The sequence below is a fragment of the Talpa europaea genome (assembly GCF_964194135.1).
Source record: "Talpa europaea genome assembly, chromosome: 4".
NCBI classification, from domain to species: Eukaryota; Metazoa; Chordata; class Mammalia; order Eulipotyphla; family Talpidae; genus Talpa; species Talpa europaea.
The window spans coordinates 74,317,855-74,338,000 of NC_140070.1; the positions used below are offsets into that span (position 1 = coordinate 74,317,855).

At 33.1% G+C, this 20,146-nt stretch overlaps 1 protein-coding gene across 1 annotated transcript in view; it reads right to left on the bottom strand.

Annotated features, from left to right (window-relative positions):
- Window positions 1-20,146, bottom strand: part of ROBO1 (roundabout guidance receptor 1) — a gene marked incomplete at both ends in the record, with an annotated part of 751,012 nt that overhangs the window by 72,973 nt on the left and 657,893 nt on the right. Inside the window, 6 exons of the mRNA XM_084232634.1 lie at window positions 2,321-2,487; window positions 2,587-2,755; window positions 2,934-3,015; window positions 4,495-4,700; window positions 13,701-13,872; window positions 16,353-16,477. Coding sequence (XP_084088760.1) covers window positions 2,321-2,487; window positions 2,587-2,755; window positions 2,934-3,015; window positions 4,495-4,700; window positions 13,701-13,872; window positions 16,353-16,477 — 921 coding nt within the window. The remainder of the gene's footprint in view (window positions 1-2,320; window positions 2,488-2,586; window positions 2,756-2,933; window positions 3,016-4,494; window positions 4,701-13,700; window positions 13,873-16,352; window positions 16,478-20,146) is intronic.

The following is a 20,146-nucleotide window of genomic DNA, read 5'->3' on the forward strand; positions in this document are numbered from 1 at the left end:
CCATTCATGATATGACCAGCTCGAAGTGAAGAGAAGAGGGTACTTGATCCAGACATAGCTTTGCTAACGCCAGCTAAGGCTGCATTTGTTCTTCTGGCAATTACATCACTCTGCTGGCTCAGATAGGTGTTTTAATTGACTTCAAACACTGAAGTCAGCCTGCCCTCCACCCCCAGCCCCACTGCTCTGACACACACTCATGCAGTCCTTTTAAGTCCTTAGTCTATCCTTCTACAGCTAATTTTTAAAATCCTAAGTTAAAGAATCAGACTTTTATATTGGCTTCATTAATTTTAATCTTGTTAGTGCTGGCTCACTATTCCAGTCTGTCAAGATATATTTAATTCTGATTCTTTCATTCAACAGACTAGCTGTCTTCATCAGTTCTATAATACCTGCAAATTTTATGAATTTCCTTTATATTTAACCCAGACAGTGAAAAAAAAAATGTTTGCTAACAAAGGCTTAAGGAATTTTATCCATATCTTGTATACTCAAACTGTTTGGTTAATGTATGTCCAATCCTTTGCAGTGGGTATTTTAAAGTTCATTGTATAATAAGGAAACTGAACCCCAGGACTAGTGAACTTACTCCAGGGTCCACTAGCTATTAGGTAGAGGAGTTTAGTTAAAAGTTCTTTGATTTTAAAACTGTATGCCTGTTTCACTATTTCTCAGTCTTCCAGTTGCTATGGAATAATTTCATTTAGGTTGTTCTACTAACTATTCATGTATAAAAGTATGTCTATTAAAATTTTAAGACTTAAATTAATTTTCAGATAAAAAGTTAACTACCTCCTCACTTGCAAATGAGGCTGTACATTACAAAATCAGTCGTATGAGTCTATGATAGATTAACGTACAGCAGTAGTCAATCAACGACTTTTCCTTCGCCTCTACTGGATACAGGCCACTGTTCTGGGGACAAAAGTTTAAATTCATTTTACAGCTGCCAGAGTCTCTGCATTCTTCACAATGCATATCTAATATTCAAAACCTCAGACAGCCTTAAGGCAGGCTCCAAGAATATTAGAGCTCTTGGTGCGGTGACTCATAATAGCAAATACAGGCATTTGGGTGTGTTGAATTCACCCAGCAAGAACACACGTGGGCATGTTCTACAACTTGATTTGCTTTGTGAAGTCTGAAACAAAAAGTCCTTCCAAAAAGATTGTTTATAGACTCAGTGCAGAAGACAAAATAGGCAACATGGCTGGCAGATCCGCTCCTAAAACTGGGACAAGAGTAGTTTTAGTCTCTTGGTGATTTTGTATAGGATTTCTTTCTGTCACTGAAATGAAGTTACAACTTTTTCCTTATGAAATGTGAAGATTAAAATAGAGACAAGATTTCTTTGTATGTGGAGGAAACAATTTGACATTTCTAATCATGACTACCCATAAGGTAAGGACAAGTGTATTTTAATTGTAATGACAAAATGCCCATAGAAAGGCAAATGTTGACTCGTTCTCATCTTTTTTTTCCCTAATATATAAATGTAACTGCTATTAAAAGCATTAAAGTAATAAAATGAGCAATAGGGTGAACTGGGAGATCATAATTTATCAGTTGAAAGTTAAAGTAATTTAGACTCTCACAAGAAAGTAAGAGTGCATCTAGAACGTGTTCCAAGTGAACAAAAATATCAATTTAGATGCTTGAACATTTTCATTTTTCCTGGTAACTGTTTCTTTAAACTAGACTTGGCCAATTACACTTGATTACCATTTAAAAGTTTAATACATCTTGACTCACATAATTAATGAGAGATGAGTCAAACAACCTATAGCCCTGAAGAATTTTTTTTCATGTTGCTTTGTAGGAGGTTGATTGAGCATAGGGGTTAAGAACAAGTTCAAGTTTAACTTTCAAGTGCCTCTTCCTTTTGCATGATTTCAGAGAGTATTAGGGTTGTGATTTTCAAAGCTTATCCAGAAGGTTGTGAGTAATACTCTGAACATAAATAAAATTTAATACGATTATTATGCAAACAAGATTTTACACCCACCAATCACCATATTGAAAATCAAGAAATTGAATATAAAAATATTCACATAATGCTTTTATCTTACTGAATTTGTAATTTTATAAAATGAAAAACATTTCTTCTTTTTATTAACCTTATCTTGGTGTAATCCAGTTAATAACAAAGAATGTAGACATGGTGTTTAGATATTAAAAATTAATTCGGCAATGTGGACAACAGATCTATGTTAAGTAGATGCTAGCATTTGCTAATTGCTATTGATTTACCTGCAAAATTATAAAAAAGTATAACATCTTAAGGAGTTGTCACAGAGTTGAATCAATCAATCTTTACCTTGTGTTTTCACTGGATCTGATATCTGGCTTGGGTCACTAATTCCATATGCATTAGCTGCCCTCACAAGGAAAAGGTAAATTGCATTAGGTTTGAGGCCTTTAATGGCAAAAGTTTCTGTTTTCACATTCTCTGCCACTGTCTGCCAGCTGCTACCAGATGCATGGCTAAGAATAGAGACACAAGTTAGAACAAGCACATTCAATGGTAAGTCAAAAAAGAAGAAAAACAACAAAAACAATTAGGAAACATTATCTTTGCTCTACCTGAAGGCTTCTATAATATACGATGTTGGGGTTGCACCTGAATTCAAATTTGGTTGCCATGACAATGTTACTGTATTTCTGCTGACATCTGTAACTTCAGGCTTAGAAGGTGCGCTAGGGATTAAATTTGGGTCAGTGGGTCTTGGAGGCTGAACTGGAACTCCAAATTCTAACAAAGGGGAAGAAACACAAATTAAAAAATGGCTACACATTTACAGAGAAGCACATCATGTAGTAACACACCCACACACCTACTCATATGTCGGAACAACTTTTTCATCTATTTACTAGTAAGTAAACCATTGCTTTGAATCTTTATTTTAAGGTAAACATACTATCTGATATACCTTGGACTTCAATGTAGGCACTCCATGTTGCTTCACCACTGGGAGTTGATGCAATACAGGTGTACCGACCAGTGTCACCCAGCTGAGAAGACAGACCAAAAGTAAATATTTGAACAATCAAGAACTCACTGGGCTGAAAAATCAATTGTAGGCTTGTACATGGTCCATAAATATGGATAAATATATTAAAATTTGCTAAACAGAAATTTCCTCTTAATTGAATGGATGACTGTGAAGACAGAAAAAAGATTTTATATGGTTATTCTTGTTGCATAATGAAACAAACAATATTTCACTGGACTAATGTATCCCTATTTTGAGTGTTAGGGACAATAAACAATGAGGTAGACAGCTTTAAATTCAAAGGGATAATTTTTTTTTTACTAAATTATATCTTTATATTTAATAAGTCACATGGGAATGATATAATTTAGCCAATAATTATTTTTGCTGTTTCATAGGTTACAAGAGTTCAACTGTGAAGGTTCAACACATGAGATGAACAGATATTTATAGAAAAAGAATAAAGACAAAATGAATTCTTCTTAAAGTACTCATTCTTTTTTTTTTTTTACCATTTTTTTTAAACTGTAGCATAGGACAATTAATACATATAAAGCCAAACCCCAGTTGGCATGAATACCCTCTCTCTTTTAAATCAGCAGCAGCATAATGAACCCATTTACCTCTGCTTAAAAGTCATAACTATCCTCAATGAATGTCTAATAAAGCAAAGATGTTGCCATCTTGCTCTGGCAATTGCATTTACAAAATCACAATAGTTGCCACGAAAAAGTACAACATATTTGCTTTTGTAGAACATAAAAATGAACTGTTCCACTGATCCAAACTCCAAAGAAGCAACCCACAATAGGCAATAAAGCAGCTGAAAATTATGTTTATTGCTGTCAAGGCTATTCTTTCATATGCCTCATGAGCTTGTCTGATCTTGGCCTAAAAAGAAAAAGAAAAATCAAAACAAAACAACACAGTCCTGAAAGAACAGGTATGGGATGTGATGCTCTGGGAAGCTAAATCCCTAAATTGCTCCTACAAACCTGTGGGCTTTTGATTATTTAACATTCTGAATTGAAGTGTATACTCAGCATGTACATTGCTTTATATTTTTTTGTTTGCATGTACAGTGTTCTGTAACTGAAAAATGCTGAACCAGTATTCACAACAGAATTGTTCAAGCATATTACACATGATGGTACTGGATAAGATCTTTGAAAAATGCTTTATGGAATGACTGCATCGTACTTCTATTTTAAAGGCATATTTTTCTCCCAGAAATCCCATTTACTTCCCTCAACAGGTCTCACAGATATTTTTTTCTCCTCCATAAAATGCTTTAAATTACATGCCATGAGCTAAATTATGAGTCAAAGCATCTTAAATACACACAGTGGGATGTCTAAAAGAATAAAGCATCAAATTAAATATATATTAATAGCATTACTTAGCATTTCATTGATTCTAAAATTTGAGACTTTAACACTCATTGCTGGAGGCACAGGGTGGAACAAAACGGGAAACCCAGGGTGACATTTCATGTTACCTTAGCGTATCGAATCTGCAGGACTCCGGTCTCCAGCTGTTTGATTCGAGAATCTTGGGTTGAAACAAGGACTCCATCTTTTCTCCACAGAATCGTGGGCACTGGACTGCCTGTGGCCACACAGCTGAGCACTAAAGTACCATCCACTGCTACAGTCTGATTCACAGGACCTTGTCGAATGACTGGGGGAGGCCGGTCTGCAATCACTGCCAGAAGAAACAACAGGAAATAGATTTCTGCAACTGGAAGCAATTTTCTAATCATCCAGGCAACAGCGGTTGCTCTAGGCTTTGGAACAAACTAATTAAACAAGTAATTAAAGTAGGAGACATGCATTATTCAAAATGCATTTATATGATGCACTGATTCAGATTATTAAAATGAGATACAATGTGCTCTGTTCAAGTGACCAACCACTCACGGAACTTGGCGCATTGTTGAGAGACCCTTTAATTTAAGAATTCAGGGAATAAATGAGAATTGTGGGTGGGGTTGATGAGAAGTGGAATGCTATATACTTTTGAAACTTTAAAAGTACTTTTTGAAATGTAAAAACAAAACAATAAAAATTACTTCAAGAAAACATATGAGACAAATTTGAATAAATGAACCAAGGACAACTTGATATTACATAACTCTTTTCTGTCCAACAGAAAAAAAAAATAAAACACAATGGGACCATAACAGCATGTTTGACAATTTTGGATTCAAAATTGTACTTTCACAATTTATGAATTAATATGATTGTACACTTTTTAACTTTGAATTCTTTCTATTAAAGGAATACATAAGTAAAATATATTTGTCTAAGTCTAATGAATCCAAAGAAATGAAAAACTTCCTCAATATACTGTTGAGAGGCTAATCCAAAAATACAATTCAAACTGATGCCCTAACTTGGCAAATGTCATCCCTTCCTATTGGAATTATAGAAATGAGAATTTTTTTTCTAATTCTTTCATAGTTTTAATGTACCATGAAGGTAACGATGGGAGGCAATTTTCTAATAAATAAAAATATTCTTGTTTTGGGCCTCCCCTGGTGGCGCAGCAGTTGAGCGCTGGGCTGCGAAGCTGCCCGCTGCCTCTGCAGCACCGGTTCGATCCCCGGCCACCGGCGAGAGTCCCACATGGCATGCAGACCTCTCCTGCCGTGCCCGCTGCTCCCCTCAGCAGTGTACTTCATCACTCTGCCTGTTCTGCTCCCCGCTCGGTCTCTGGTGAATCCTCTCACCCTCCCGTACTTCTGACTGTACCCAGAGCTTGTATAAATAAATAAATCTTAAAAAAAATTCTTGTTTTATATGAAAAAAAATCTAAATCCTAAAACCTTTATCTGAGATAATAAAATCATTATGTGAGGGAAAACTTAAAAACAACTGTAGTGGAAATAGGAATATATCCTGCATTAGATAGATAGAGGTTCTTTTCCCTTGGCCTAGGTAATTTATGTAACATTCCACAGTATTTTAAATTTAAAATTAAGTTATGAAGCTTAAAATTCTTGATATAATTGAATTTTTTTTAAAGTCACAAATATACAAAAGATAGTGCTAAGAAGTTGCCTGATTAAAATAATTTGGTTGCCAGAGTAACTAAATTTTGGATGCAACAAACTGCAAAGCCGAATGTGTCATGTTCGAGGTTTTTATGCACCAAAGATTTTCACAAGTTGGAGTCACAGTTCAATTTGTTCCTCATTTGTCATGCAAAAATAATTAGTTTTGTGCATGCAATCTAATAAAAACAAAAAAGCAAAAGACTGAAATCAGCAACTGTACATTTTCATTCTACCCTTCCAATTCTCTTCCATCCTCGGTTACTAGTATGAAATTTGCTAATACTGGGTGGGGGCCTGGGGGTGTATTGAAAGACAGGAACTTGAAACTTGGCAGCAGTACTTCAGATACTCCATGGATGAAAAATGTAAGCCAGTAATTCCTCTCCTTAGAATTGTTTAATCTTTCCTATATTTTTTATTGAGATTGGCTAAAATCAAATTAGAGGCCCCTCCTGTTAGTAAGAATAAAAGAATGAAAGTGTTTTATTGCACTGGATTTTTATAAGACTCCACCACCTGTGTTCCCTTGGTTCTAGGAATGATGAATACTTATTTCCAGACAATAATTAAATTAGTAACAGAGTGCTTCTCAATAACTGATTATAATTAAGTCCAGTAACTGAGCATTTGTGTTTGTATTGTCTTGCTGTATTTAGAAACAATGCAATATCTGGGTACTCCAGTGTTTTGTAACTTTACAATTTTTATATTTTTATAGTTATTTATATCTTTACTTTTCCTGAAAATGATGAATTTATTATCTCAGATAAGACCTTTAGGTTCTTGATTTTATTCATATAACCACAGGAATACTTTTTATTAATATATTATAAAAATACCCCCATTGTTATCTTCCACAGTACTTTAAAGCTATGAAAGTAGAATTTGCAAGTGTCTTCTTATTCTTTTAATTCAAATATGCTAAGGCAAAGATATTTTATAACTTTCATTTGATATTTGCATTATATTTAACAGATCCACATCTCCTCCTCCCAGTCCAATACAGTTTAATGATGCTGTTTCTCTTTCATTTATTTTTTTCTAGATGTATACTGTGTCATTAATAAAAGTAAATCAAGAAAAGAAGAGCAGGATTTTGATGATCAGCTCCACCATCAGTCATGTGTCTTTGGGCAAATTCCTTAAATTTTTTAAAACTCAGTTTAGTTTGTCTATAAAATGAGGATAATACATGTTCTAACCAGCTTTGGATTTACTATGAATATTTAAATGGAATAATAGATTATGATACAAATCCTTTAAAAAATGGGGATAGATGGAACATATCCAAACATGATAAAATCCATATATGACACATCACAGTTAACATCATACTTAATGATTAAGAAGTGAAAGCTTTTCCTCTAAGATCAGGTACTAGACAAGCGTGTGCACTTTCACTACCACTATTCAACATGGTATTGAAAGCCGTAGGTAGGATAATCAGACAAATTGAGAAATCAAATTAGGAAAGGAAAAACAAAACTATCAGTATTTGCAGATACATGATACTACAGATAGAATATCTTAAGAACGCCACTAAAACAATAAATCAGTAAAGTGACAAATTATAAAATCAACTAACCAAAATCACTTGTAATCCTATATACAATGAACTAGAAGAGAAAGAAATCAAGAAAACAATCTCCTTTATGATCACATTAAAAAGGATTAAATGTGTAGGAGTAAGCTTAACAAAGGAAGCAAGGGATCTGAACAATGGAAACTATAAAATATTGTTTAAAAAATGGGAGGTAACTCAAAGAAACAAAGAGATTACCTGTTCTTATACTGGAAGAATTAACATTGTAAAAATGGCCTTTTTACAAAAAAAAAAAAACACAAAAAAACCCACAGATTCAATGCAATCCTTCTCAAAAGTAAACATTAGGATTATGTCAAGATAAAAAGCTTCTGTACAGTGAAAGAAACTCATTAAAATGAAGACAATCTTCTGAATGGGAAAAGATGTTAGCAAATCATACATCTGAAAAGGTGTCCAAGGTCTACAAAAAAACTTACACAACACAACAACAAGAAAGCAAACAAACAAAAAATTCAGAAAATGGGTAGAAGAGCTAAAAAAAAGTCACTTCATAGAAGACATACAGATGCCTTTCAATAGACACAGGAAAAAAATGCACAACATCAGGGCCTCCCTGGTGGTGCAAGGGGTTAAGTGTCACACTCTGAAGCAATCCGAAGCCTCTGCAGCATGAGTTCCATCCCCAACTGGCCAGAGAGCAATCCACATGGCACTGCAGACCTCTCCTGACTCTCCCACTGCTCCCCTCAGCAGTGTATTTCAGTCAGTCTGCCTGTTCTGCTCCCCACTCTGTCTCTGGTGAATCCTCTCATCCCCCCACATCTCTGGCCTGTACCCCAGCTCTTGTATGCATAAATAAATATTGTATGCATAAATAAATAAATTTTTTAACAAATGCACAGCAACACTTAGCATCAGGGAAATGCAAATCAAAATCACATTGGGATATCACCTCACACCTATGAAAATGACCCTTAATCAAAAAGGCTATGGTCAACAAGTATTGGTGAGGATGAGGAGAAAAAGGAATCCTCATAAACTGTTGGTAGGAATGTAGACCGGATCTAGTCTCTTTGAAAAATAGTACAAAAGTTTCTAACAATTTTTCCCCTAGGAATGTATCAAAGAATGCAAGAACACTAATTTAAAGTGATATGTGAACTCCTATATTCATTAGAGTGTTATTTACAATAGCCAAGCTATGGAGGCAAACTAAGTGCTCAAGAACATAAGGCTGGATTGATATGTGGTATATATTCACAATGGATTGCTACTCAGCTATTAAAAAAATAATAAACTCTTGTATTTGCAACAACATGGATGGAACTGGAAGGGATTAAGCTAAGCAATATAAAACAGAAGGACAAATACCAGTTGGTTTTGTTCATATGTGGAATATAGAGAAATGAAACAAAGAGTCAGATGACAACAAACCCTAGGAATCTGATTAAAATGGAGGCTATCAGAAGATGAAGGGGAGCTTGAAGGGGACAAAAGGGAGGGGACAAATAAACTATGGTAGAGGACTCTGGGTGCCTTGGTGGTGAGTGAAGTGTGGTAACATACACCTGAAAAGGTTGAACTTTTTATTTCTAAATGATATATAATATTGTAAATCAATGCCATCTTAGTAAAAAATTATAAAAATAAAGTGCCTTGGGCCTCCCCTGGAGGCGCAGCGGTTGAGTGCTTGGCTGCGAGGCTGCCCACAGCCTCTGCAGCGCCGGTTCGATCCCCGGCCACCAGCGAAGGTCCCACATGGCGCACAGACCTCTCCTGCCACTGTTCCCCTCAGCAGTGTATTTTGTCACTCTGCCTGTTCTGCTCCCCACTCTGGCTCTGGTGAATTCTCTCACCCTCCCACACTTCTGACTGTACCCAGTGCTTGTATAAATAAATACATCTTTAAAAAAATAAAATAAAATACCTTGCTAATTACAAAAAGCTATATATACATGATATATATGTCTATATCATAAATGCACGTGCTATCACCACTTATCCTGTTCTGTAATAAATTAATATGTAAAGCAGAACTGAAAGATCATTAAAGCGATTTCAAGATTTTTCAAGTAAAGAAATGAAACACATGAGTGTTGTCATGGTTTAGAAAAAAATACTGATGGAATGTTTAAGTTTATACAAATGAAAGACTGTCATACATTTATGAATCAATTAAGGATGGATCTATGAGCCAAGCCCCAAGCTAAGGATCTACTACTTTATACTGGAATTATTGGAATGAATTATCAGGCAATAAAATATAAAGTGGAAGAAACAGAAATACAGGTTAACAAAGTATCTAAGTGCATGGAATTAGATTCAGAAAGATACAGTGCTATAAAATGAGAATGTTCCATAGAGTGGCTCTGGAGCAGCAGAGCACCTGAGTATGGCTAATTTAATTGAGGAACTAGATGTGTGATTTTATTTAATTTTAATTAATGTATATAGCCTCACATGGCAAATGGTTACCATGATTGAGTGTGCAGTTGCAAGTTCTAAATCTCTGTTCTGCTACTTTTAATCTGTGTGATCTGGTCAGACATCTTCACCATTCTCTGCCTTGGTCTCCTCTACTGTAAAATGAGATACTGTCAGATTTGAACTTGTTGATATGTAGAAAGTTCTTAGCATAGTGCCTGGCACAAACACGTCATTAAATAACAATTTATTAGTAATAGCTTCAGCATAAGTTGATAGTGGTGGAAGTAGTGCTGGTATCAGCAATGTAACAGGTCAGGAATCCCTGTTATTGGAAGGTTCATAAAACATTACCTTCCCTGCCTTGAGTGGAACATTTAAAAAACCTAAAAATTAAGGGGAACTAGTGAGTAATATTTGGTCACCTAAAAGTAATGACCATGAAGACTATGTTAATACCTATAAAGATATTTGTAAAATATTTTTAAGTGAAAAGGATACGAAATAACATACACACACTGACTGGTTTAAGCATGAAATGTTTACATTTATACAACAACAAACATCATAGCTTTATCTCACAATTGCCATGAGGCAGCAAACATCTTATCTTGTGAACCTGTGCATTAAGCTGTAAAATATTATTATTCAGCTTCAGGAATCAGGAAACTAAAACTGAAAATTTAAGAGACTTATTTAAATCAAACAGCAATTGGCAAAAGTCTATTTTTGGAACAAAAGTTAATACTTTATCCATTATCAATAACTTTTGAAAAATGAATGCAATGGTTTCAATTTAATACATCACTTAATAATTATTTTTTTCTTACATTCTAGCAATAAATAGAATAAATGTTTTTAATTAACTAGTGATATGAATTTCTGTGTTTTAGTGTCAGACACTATTTGAGGTAGTGTACAATGCTTATTGTGTGCACCATATTCTGTGCTCATGCTTTATGCTACCTTTGCCTCTGGTTTGTTTGCAAACAATAAAGAAGGTCAAGAAACTAAATCAAATAGTTTCCAGAAAGTACTCTACCTAATAGTCATCCTCTTGACCTGCACTGGTAATGTATAACTACTGATATTGCCAGTCCTCACAATAATTATAGCTTATCCATGAAGAATGAATCCACAGTTACGAGTTGTTTGTATAATATAAATGAACTCTCAGGTAAACAAAACCAAAAGGATAGTACCACCAGAGTAAACCACTTCAAATCTCTCTAGAAGTTGTAAAGTGAAATAAGACTTTTATTGTGAATGCAGTAGAGACTAGGGATGAATCAAAATTCACAAACTCAAGATTGTTATTGGTGTTTTAGTTTAGTAAAAATTGTTGTGCTTAATATATTTTTACAAACATGGCAATTCATGATAATGCCATGTCAGAGGACATATAGAAAATCTTCATTTTAATTATTAATTATGAAAATAAAAGATACATGCAAGTATTTTACCAGTCATCTTTGACTTTTTTTTATGTACTCCTATATTTACAAGTTGCTTGAAGAGATACACATTGCTTCAAAAGTTGTAATTATAAATGTAGCTGCAATTTTATGTTCAACTTTTTGTATGTATTCAATGTATTAATCATTATCAAATTCATTACATCATCTTCAAAACCATCATTAAATAGCTGTGATGTATATAAACAATAGTAAAAACATTTTGGGTCATTCTAACTTATTGGACCTAATATACATAACATACATATTGTAGACAAGGTTAATAATTTGGGCTTTTGAATGAGACAATCCTAATTTCAAATTCTTATCTAACTAAGAACTAACTGTTCATTTCTTCCATTATTGTTTCATGCAGTCATTAAAAAAAAAAAACAAACCTCTAGTGAGCATTTATCACTTGACAGAGCTTTGCTGGATTATGGGTGTATATATAATAGGATTAGACAGACATGGTCCCACTCATGAAACACAATCTAATAAAGAATACCAGAAAACCAGCTGAGAAGGTAGGGAAGTAAAGTCTGTATTTGTGTAGATATGTCAGGGAGGGATGCTAGAAATCACATTTGAGGAGTCACGGAATGCTTCCTAAAGAAAGAAAGATTTCAAGTCAACAGAAACAGCAAGTACAGAATTATTAAGACAAATGAAAACATAACAAACATAATGAAATTAGGGCAAATGAGCAACACAATATTCAGAGCAGAGACTTCATGGGTAATTATAAATTGGAAAGCACATTCAGAAATATAAACTTTTTCTTAAGAGCACTGGGAAACAAAATAATGAAATTAATGTATTAAAATTTTCCTCTATTATTTAAAATTTCAAAATGTTATCTACAAAACCCAAGACAACAAAATACTTACTAATGAATATTAAACGCTTTCCTCCTGAAGATTTTATGATCTGGGAAATGTGTTATATCTTGATCTGAGTGGTCATTACACAAATATATTAAGGTATATTAGGTCATTTAAATTGCTCTTTGTAATATAATGTATTAGTTTACTTATAACTACTCTCTATAATGTACATGAAAAATAATTATACCTACATATACTCATGTGTATACTATTTCTTCTTAAATATTATTAGTAATTATTGAGAAGAATTATTAAATTACTACTATTCTCCATCTAATGGTTAAAGATTTTCTCTACCACTGTCTTTATAATATGTTGGTTTTTTTTTTTAAGATTTTTATTTATTTAGAGTAGAAGAACTGGGGTGTAGGCCAGAGTTGTGGAGCTGGTGAGAGGATTCACCAGAGATAGAGTGGGGAGCAAAACAGGCAGATATATTGAAAAACACTGCTAAGGGGAGCAGTGGCCAAGACAGGAGAGGTCTGCTGTGCCATATGTGGGTTTGCTACCTAGCCAGGGATTGAACTCAAGTCATAGCAGTCTTAGCATTGAGACTTAAACTCTAGGCCCTAGGGAGGCCTTATAGTATGTTTGGTATTAATTGAGCAGGTTCAGGGACGTTGATTAACAGAACGCAATCACATCATTAAGAAAATCTTGTTTATCATCCTAAGTTGTGAATTAAATTTATAAACAATACAACTTATTTCCTTAATGTGAAGGAATGAAAAGAAAGGGTAATATATACTAGGTGATAAAATAACTTTCAGTTTTCCAAAATGTTTACACATCCCTATAGATAATTATTCAGCATAAACTTTTAACGTAATTGCTATGCTTTTTTTTTTTAAGATTTATTTATTTATTTATACAAGCACTGGGTACATTCAGAAGTGGGGGAGGGTGAGAGGATTCACCAGAGCCAGAGAGGGACCAGGGCAGGCAGACTGACGAAGTACACTGCTGAGGGGAGCAGCGGGCGGCAGGAGAGGTCTGCGCGCCATGTGGGAGCCTCCTCTGGTGGCCGGGGAGCAGCCGGGAATCGAACCAGCGCTGCAGAGGCTGCAGGCAGCTTCGCAACCCAGCGCTCAACCGCTGCGCCACCAGGGAGGCCCGTAATTACTATGCTTTTATGAATATGAATTAATGCTAGAAATATAAAATATAGCCAAGATAGGGATAATTTTAGATAATCATTATATCAATCTTGTCTTCAGCTTTATACAAAAATTGCTGTAAATTAGGGTACAGAGTGGAAAATACATACATTTACTGGCACTTTCTTGAGGTCTTAAGCCAAACTTGAACATTTTAAAATGAAATGATCTACTTTACCATCAGTAACTTCCAAATATGCTTTTGTGATGATACTTCCAGCAACATTTAACGTCTGGCAGATATAATAACCGACATCAGATCGCTGGACATTAGTTATAGTGAGATCACCAGTCTGGGAGACTGAAAAACGGCTGGATGACTGTGGTGGTTGATATGAGAAAAGCAGATTCTAGAACCAAGAATTTGGGAGGAAAAGATAAAAGCAGATTAAGTGCTAGGTTCATTATTTTAGCTATATATATATATATATATATACATGTATAAATAGCTATGTAAAAATATACATGCACACACACACACACCAGATATGTATGTACACAAATAAGTTCAATACTATCATCATGTACTTACATACACAGATGTGCACACACATGAACATACAACTATAAGTAAGATTTAATGATCTAGTTTTAAATGTAGTCTCATGGAAATTTAAATAAATTCTAAATATTGATCTGCTCTATTTCAGTAATCAATTTTCAAACAATACTAAATATGGAAGGATATCAGGTATCATTAGATTTAAAAGATTTATATATTTAACCTAAACAAAGTCAAAACCTTCTTCCTATATATGTGATTATTAGGATTATAAACACTAGGATATTTAATATAAGCAAAACTAAAATTTAAGTACATTCTGATAATTTCAAAATATTTTGACACCTAACAGGTATCTCTGTTTGCTGTCTGTTTTAAAAGTTCAGTAACATATATCAAATGATTAAATTTCTGTTTCTTTCACTAAACTGTGAATGAACATATATATTACTATTTTGTAACTTAAATACTAAATTTAAGAATTTATAATGGAGTTTTATTTCTGCACAAATTTATCTTGGTAGAAATTTTTCCCTTTGACTCAAAATACAACACTTGCTAGAATGTCTATTTCGCACAAATATAATCATATCATTGTATTTCATGAAATACACAATATCAACATTTGTCCTCACACCAAACAAAATTGTTTATATTTAAAAGTTTAGTTGTCTTTTAACATACATCATTTTATAACGGTTTAATTACTATTCCATAATTCTATTCACAAAATTTTAGGAAAAAGTGGAATGCATCATTCAAACAAAACCAAATTATTTTGAAACTTCATCTAGAGTTTAAATAACATAATTAATAACTTATTTATAAAACTAAAAGAGCCATTTAAATATTACTCTAAAGCATATTTTTGTTGATTTACTATCATTGCTACACAGATTTTTTTATATAATGCACTTCCAATTCTTCCTGTTTTACTAAAATATCTTGTTTATTCATGTTTTTAACTTGTTCTTAGAAAATTTAATCCTTTGAGGTCCAATCTTATGTATTAGAATACTCTGAAAAGCTAGAAATAGAACTTCTGATTACCATAATCAATTTAATGGTAACCCACCAAAGTGAAAACAAAAGTGAACTTGATGACGCTGTTTACAAAAGATTTAGTGAGTGAAATCAGGAAACTGTTATTTACACAACTGTAGTAGAAGCAAGATCATAAAACAACACACCCAAGATTGATTTAGCAACATATAAAAGAGGCCAGGAATAACTGTATTTAAAAAAATAAATGAAAATGATTTTAAAACATGTTCAGTTAAGGTAACATAAGTCTATAACACTGTATAATTCAGAAAAATAAGATTCTACCTCTTTCCAGGCAAATTATTTTTTTGAAGTATTACAAGCAAGTGTATCAATATGCTGTCCGTTTTTGAAGATGGCAAGTAATCAGGAGATAAAGGGAAAAAAGACCTACATTTTAAAAAGTATCTTAAATTTTTCTCTTTTTTTTAATTAATTGAAGCTACCAGAGGGGGATGGTGGGCTTGGGGGCTAAGAAAGAAGCAGCTGAATGGACTGTGGTGGAGAGTATGGTATTTGGGCAGTGGGTACGGTGGGGTGACATGCATCTGAAGAAGTGTTAAATTACACCCCTGGATCATATACAGTGTTGTAAACCTACATTGCCTCAATTAAAAAATATAATGTAAAAATAAATCTATATTCTAGTTTCATGGCTAGAAATTTATAAATATCAATATTTGCTAAATAATAAAATTTATAAAATGTTGAGAGAGAAGTATTTGATAGCAAATGGCGATGATATACAATAGTTTTCAAGGAATTATAAACTACATTTAACATGACATTTATTAAAGATAACTTCGTATACTTTGATGAATCGATGATGTGTGTATATGTGTATATATAACATAAAGCATAGAGAGGAAGACACTTCAGATTTCTGACCCTTTCAGAGAAATTACACAGAATTATTATCTTTGTTTTAAAATGTATAAATCTCTTTTAACATATAATTACAGAAACCTGAATAATCTAAAGGATGACTGATTGAACTATGTTGAAAGTTTTTTTAATGTGACTGAATTTGAAATACAGGTAAAATTTATATGAGAAAGCAATTTCTATTTTATATCCTTGCCTGTGTAACAAAACTACACAAGGAAAACTGAGATGAGAATTGCAACAATGAAGGCAATTTGTCCTCTCATTGCTGAAATTTTCTAGAGCACTCAGATTCCCAGGTTCTTTAAAAGTGACACCTTTAGGATTAATATGTTATTTTTTCTTATATGAACTATATATTTCATCTTTGCTGAATAAAATATTAGAGTATGGTCATACCTGACTCCCCTCTCGCCTCCAAAAAATAGCTGGCTGAGGATTTCCGGTTGCTTCACACTGAAAAGTTACAGTTCGTCCCAAGGCAACAACCTGGTCACGGGGTTTTACAACAAAATGTGGAGGTTCTAAAGGAGAATGAAAAAAATGACACTAAATCAAAAGCATGTTGTTATTGTCTTAATTGAGAAAAGTTGCTGATATCCCAAATTCTGCCTTTATTTTATGTAACTCATTATATATTATCATATGTAATATACCAGTTTTCATCCTTAATTCAATTGAAGCTAAATTGCTAAGTGCGTATTTATAGAATATAAGAGATTGTTCTCCACCCCCCCCTCCATACCCTGACCCTCTAAGGTTAACCTCCATATTAAAAAGATTTCTCAAAACCACAATCTGGCCCTTTACATTCAAAATATACCTGAAATTTGTATGAACAAATATTATCCTTGCTCATTCAGAGCTGTTTAAAAGTGAATGGACTTTAATCATATGCACAAGGACCTCCTGATGTAGGCAGCTCCTAAAATTACTTTAATTTAACTCAAATGCTCCTGAAATGCTACCGTGCAAATTATAACCATTTAAAATCTTCAGTTCAATTACTTGAATAGAAATGAATTAAAAGCAATAGTGGAGTCGAATGTCTCCTTCATTTACATAGGCAAGGGCATGTTCAAACAGAATATATATGGAAATGAGGGCAAATTTGAAACATCTGCTCTTCCTGACATTATAAATACTGCCAGCTTTGTCCAAACTGTTTGATTTATACAGACTTAAATGGCTACTTCATCCAGCAGTAAATAGAGTGTCAGAAAATTGTGTCAGTTACATTGAGAGCAATGGCAGCTGAAAACATTAGGTGTGCTAATGAAGTCACTCCAGGAAAAAAAAAAAAAAAAAAAAGTTTGTTTTGAGGCTGTGCTTTGTGCTTGGAAAAATATGCACTGAATCTAAGTCTTTTTACCTTCTGTTTACACTTTTCAAATTCATTTCTTATCAACTGTCTGAAACACCTAATTATTCTCCTCTCTTGTCTCAGTTTAAACTGAAGTAAAGGTTTCAAGCCAGACATTTAATAGTTTATACAGATAGGGTACTCCTAATCCACTTTTTAAGGCTGCTCTATTATTTCTAAGCTTTTCTTTCTACGTACTTTTAGATACTTATGTCAGTCACTTATACCTCATCAAAGTGAATATGAATCAAAAGTTATATTCAATTTATGGCCAGAAACGCTACCGCTTGACTAACAAGAATATGGTTTCTTTGTTAATAAAAGTGAGAATTTGAAAGGGTACTTTTGCTAAATATTTTCTGGTCAATTGCATCTAACATTACATATGCATATAATTATAATATATATTTATAAATTTGTGTTTCACATATGTGCATATGTATGCATTTATATATTATAGAGTATGTATTGCATATTTTATACATATATATAAATATAAAATTCCTTAAGAAAAGGTCATGTAAAATGACTTGCTGAAGATTACTTGGTGGCAAAACTGAAGAAAGCAATTAGATCTCCTAACTTTTAGATTAGTGTGCCTTCTTCTATACTCCCTTTTTATTTTTAATTGAGGTTTAGTAGAAATTATACCATTTGACTAGAAAATTATAAGAGACCTGAAATTAGGAGGTCAAATGCCTGCAAATGTCCTGTAACTTCTAGGGAAGAAAATACAAAGTCAGGAGATACAGTTTAGGTTCAATTTGGTAATTCTGAAGTTTTAGCTTATAATTTTTCTGAACCTCTGATTGTAATTGAGTGGTTTTTCTGTTGAATTTAACAAACACTACCATTATCCAGGTATAATAACAGGCATGTGCCTCATTGCTAGGGGATTTTCCTCTATTTACATCCATACTGGAGCATTTGATTCCTTAGTTAAAGGATGGAATAATTGATGTAGAAATCAGACTAAGAAACTGAAAGGATTGACTGGATAATAAACTAAATCCAGAAGAGAGCGTGGTTTGTTTCAAAGAGAGAAAACCAAATGATTAATTAAATGAATGGGAGAATATGACTTTCCAATATGCAGGGAATTTGAGTAGGAAAATATAAATGTTCAAACCACTTAGACAAGTAAAAACTTCGGGTGGTCCCTTTCCTAAATCTCAGAAGCATGTCTAATAACGTGTGCCAGAATCCATGTTTCCTTTATAAATGCCAGCACTCCTCAAACCTCAAAGGCTTATTTGGGAACTAGGGATACAAACCCTTATGCTAACTGCATTTGCCCTAAAGCGGTCCTTCCACACAGGATATTTGCCTGGAAATGAATTTACTATATTTTGTAGGTATATTCTTGAGCCAATATCAACAGTGACATCAGCCACAAGATATGTCTTAGGAATATAACTTTAAAAACCCCTTTTCTAAATGTGTGTGTATGTATATATACATACACACACATACAGGTATACCTCTAAGAAAACATTTAAATGTATTAAATATGCCTCTATCACTCTGTTCTTACCTATCTTCTATTTAGATTGAGAAAGGTTTATATCATAAGTATGATATAAACTGGATGTTTATGATATAATGTTGGAATGTTTTTTGAAGGATACTATACTTAAACTTTCTATGATTAAAAATACAAAATATAATATCACGTACAGCCACTGGTGAAAATTTAGAAAACTGGACAAGAGAAAAAAGAGAAGAGCTGTCTTTAAGTCTACCATGCAAATTTAGCCATATTGTTTTGCAATATTCTGGTACATGCCACTTTATCACTGTTGGATAGACTACATATACATTACTTTAAATAATTTATCCAATTCATTACTTTAAAACTTAAGTTGTTTATAATTTTCACTATTAAAACCAGAGATACAATTAACATCCTTCTCATAATTATACTCAAGATTACTTCAACTGATACATTCACTGATAGGGTACTTTTTTCCCAAATCTGACATGGAGTATTAACATATTTGCCAAACTTAGATGAGACTTGCCTCTAAATAGCATTTTTGTATTAATGAGGATATTTCCCTTCATTGATAAAGGACCTTGTCCTTGTTAGTCTATTTTTTAATGCACATTGTGTTCCTGAATTATCTTTTGATTTCTAAGAACAAATGATAATCCAAAAGTTTATCTACTTTTCAATTAAGTTGTAGATTAATTTTCCCTTTTTTCTAATTGTTTTCTAATCTGCTTAGGCATTTTTTCCTATTAATAAAATTATATAGTATAGGTTAAATAATACATAACAAATTATACCAATATTGCCTCCATTTCACCCCATTCTTTCTCCTTACTTTTTATGTTTAAGAATCAGTGCCTCTATATTTTTGTATAAATGGGGCATAGAGAGTCATTTTTCAATAGCCAGTTATCAGATCACCATTAATAAACAATTCAAGCTTTATACCAATATGAAAAAACATTTTTATAAAATTTGTGTAACATATTCATTAAATGAAAAGTTAGCGATATTCTTTTAGGGTCAAAATTATTCTCTGGCATATCACTCAGCTAATCATGCAAAATTCTACCCAAACCTTTCCCAACTTAGTGGTCATGAAAATACTTAGAAGGGTTAGGACTCTTTATTTATATGAGGACAAATGTATATCAAATCAAACTTTGATAAATTTTGGACACAACATATGGCTATGTCTTACATAAAATGAAATGAATCTGACATAGAAATGAAATGAATGCAAATAATCCTAAGTGCAGATTGATGTCTATTAATGAACAATAGTTACAAAAATTCAGATAAATAGAGGTGAATTCATAAATACATTTTAAATAAAAA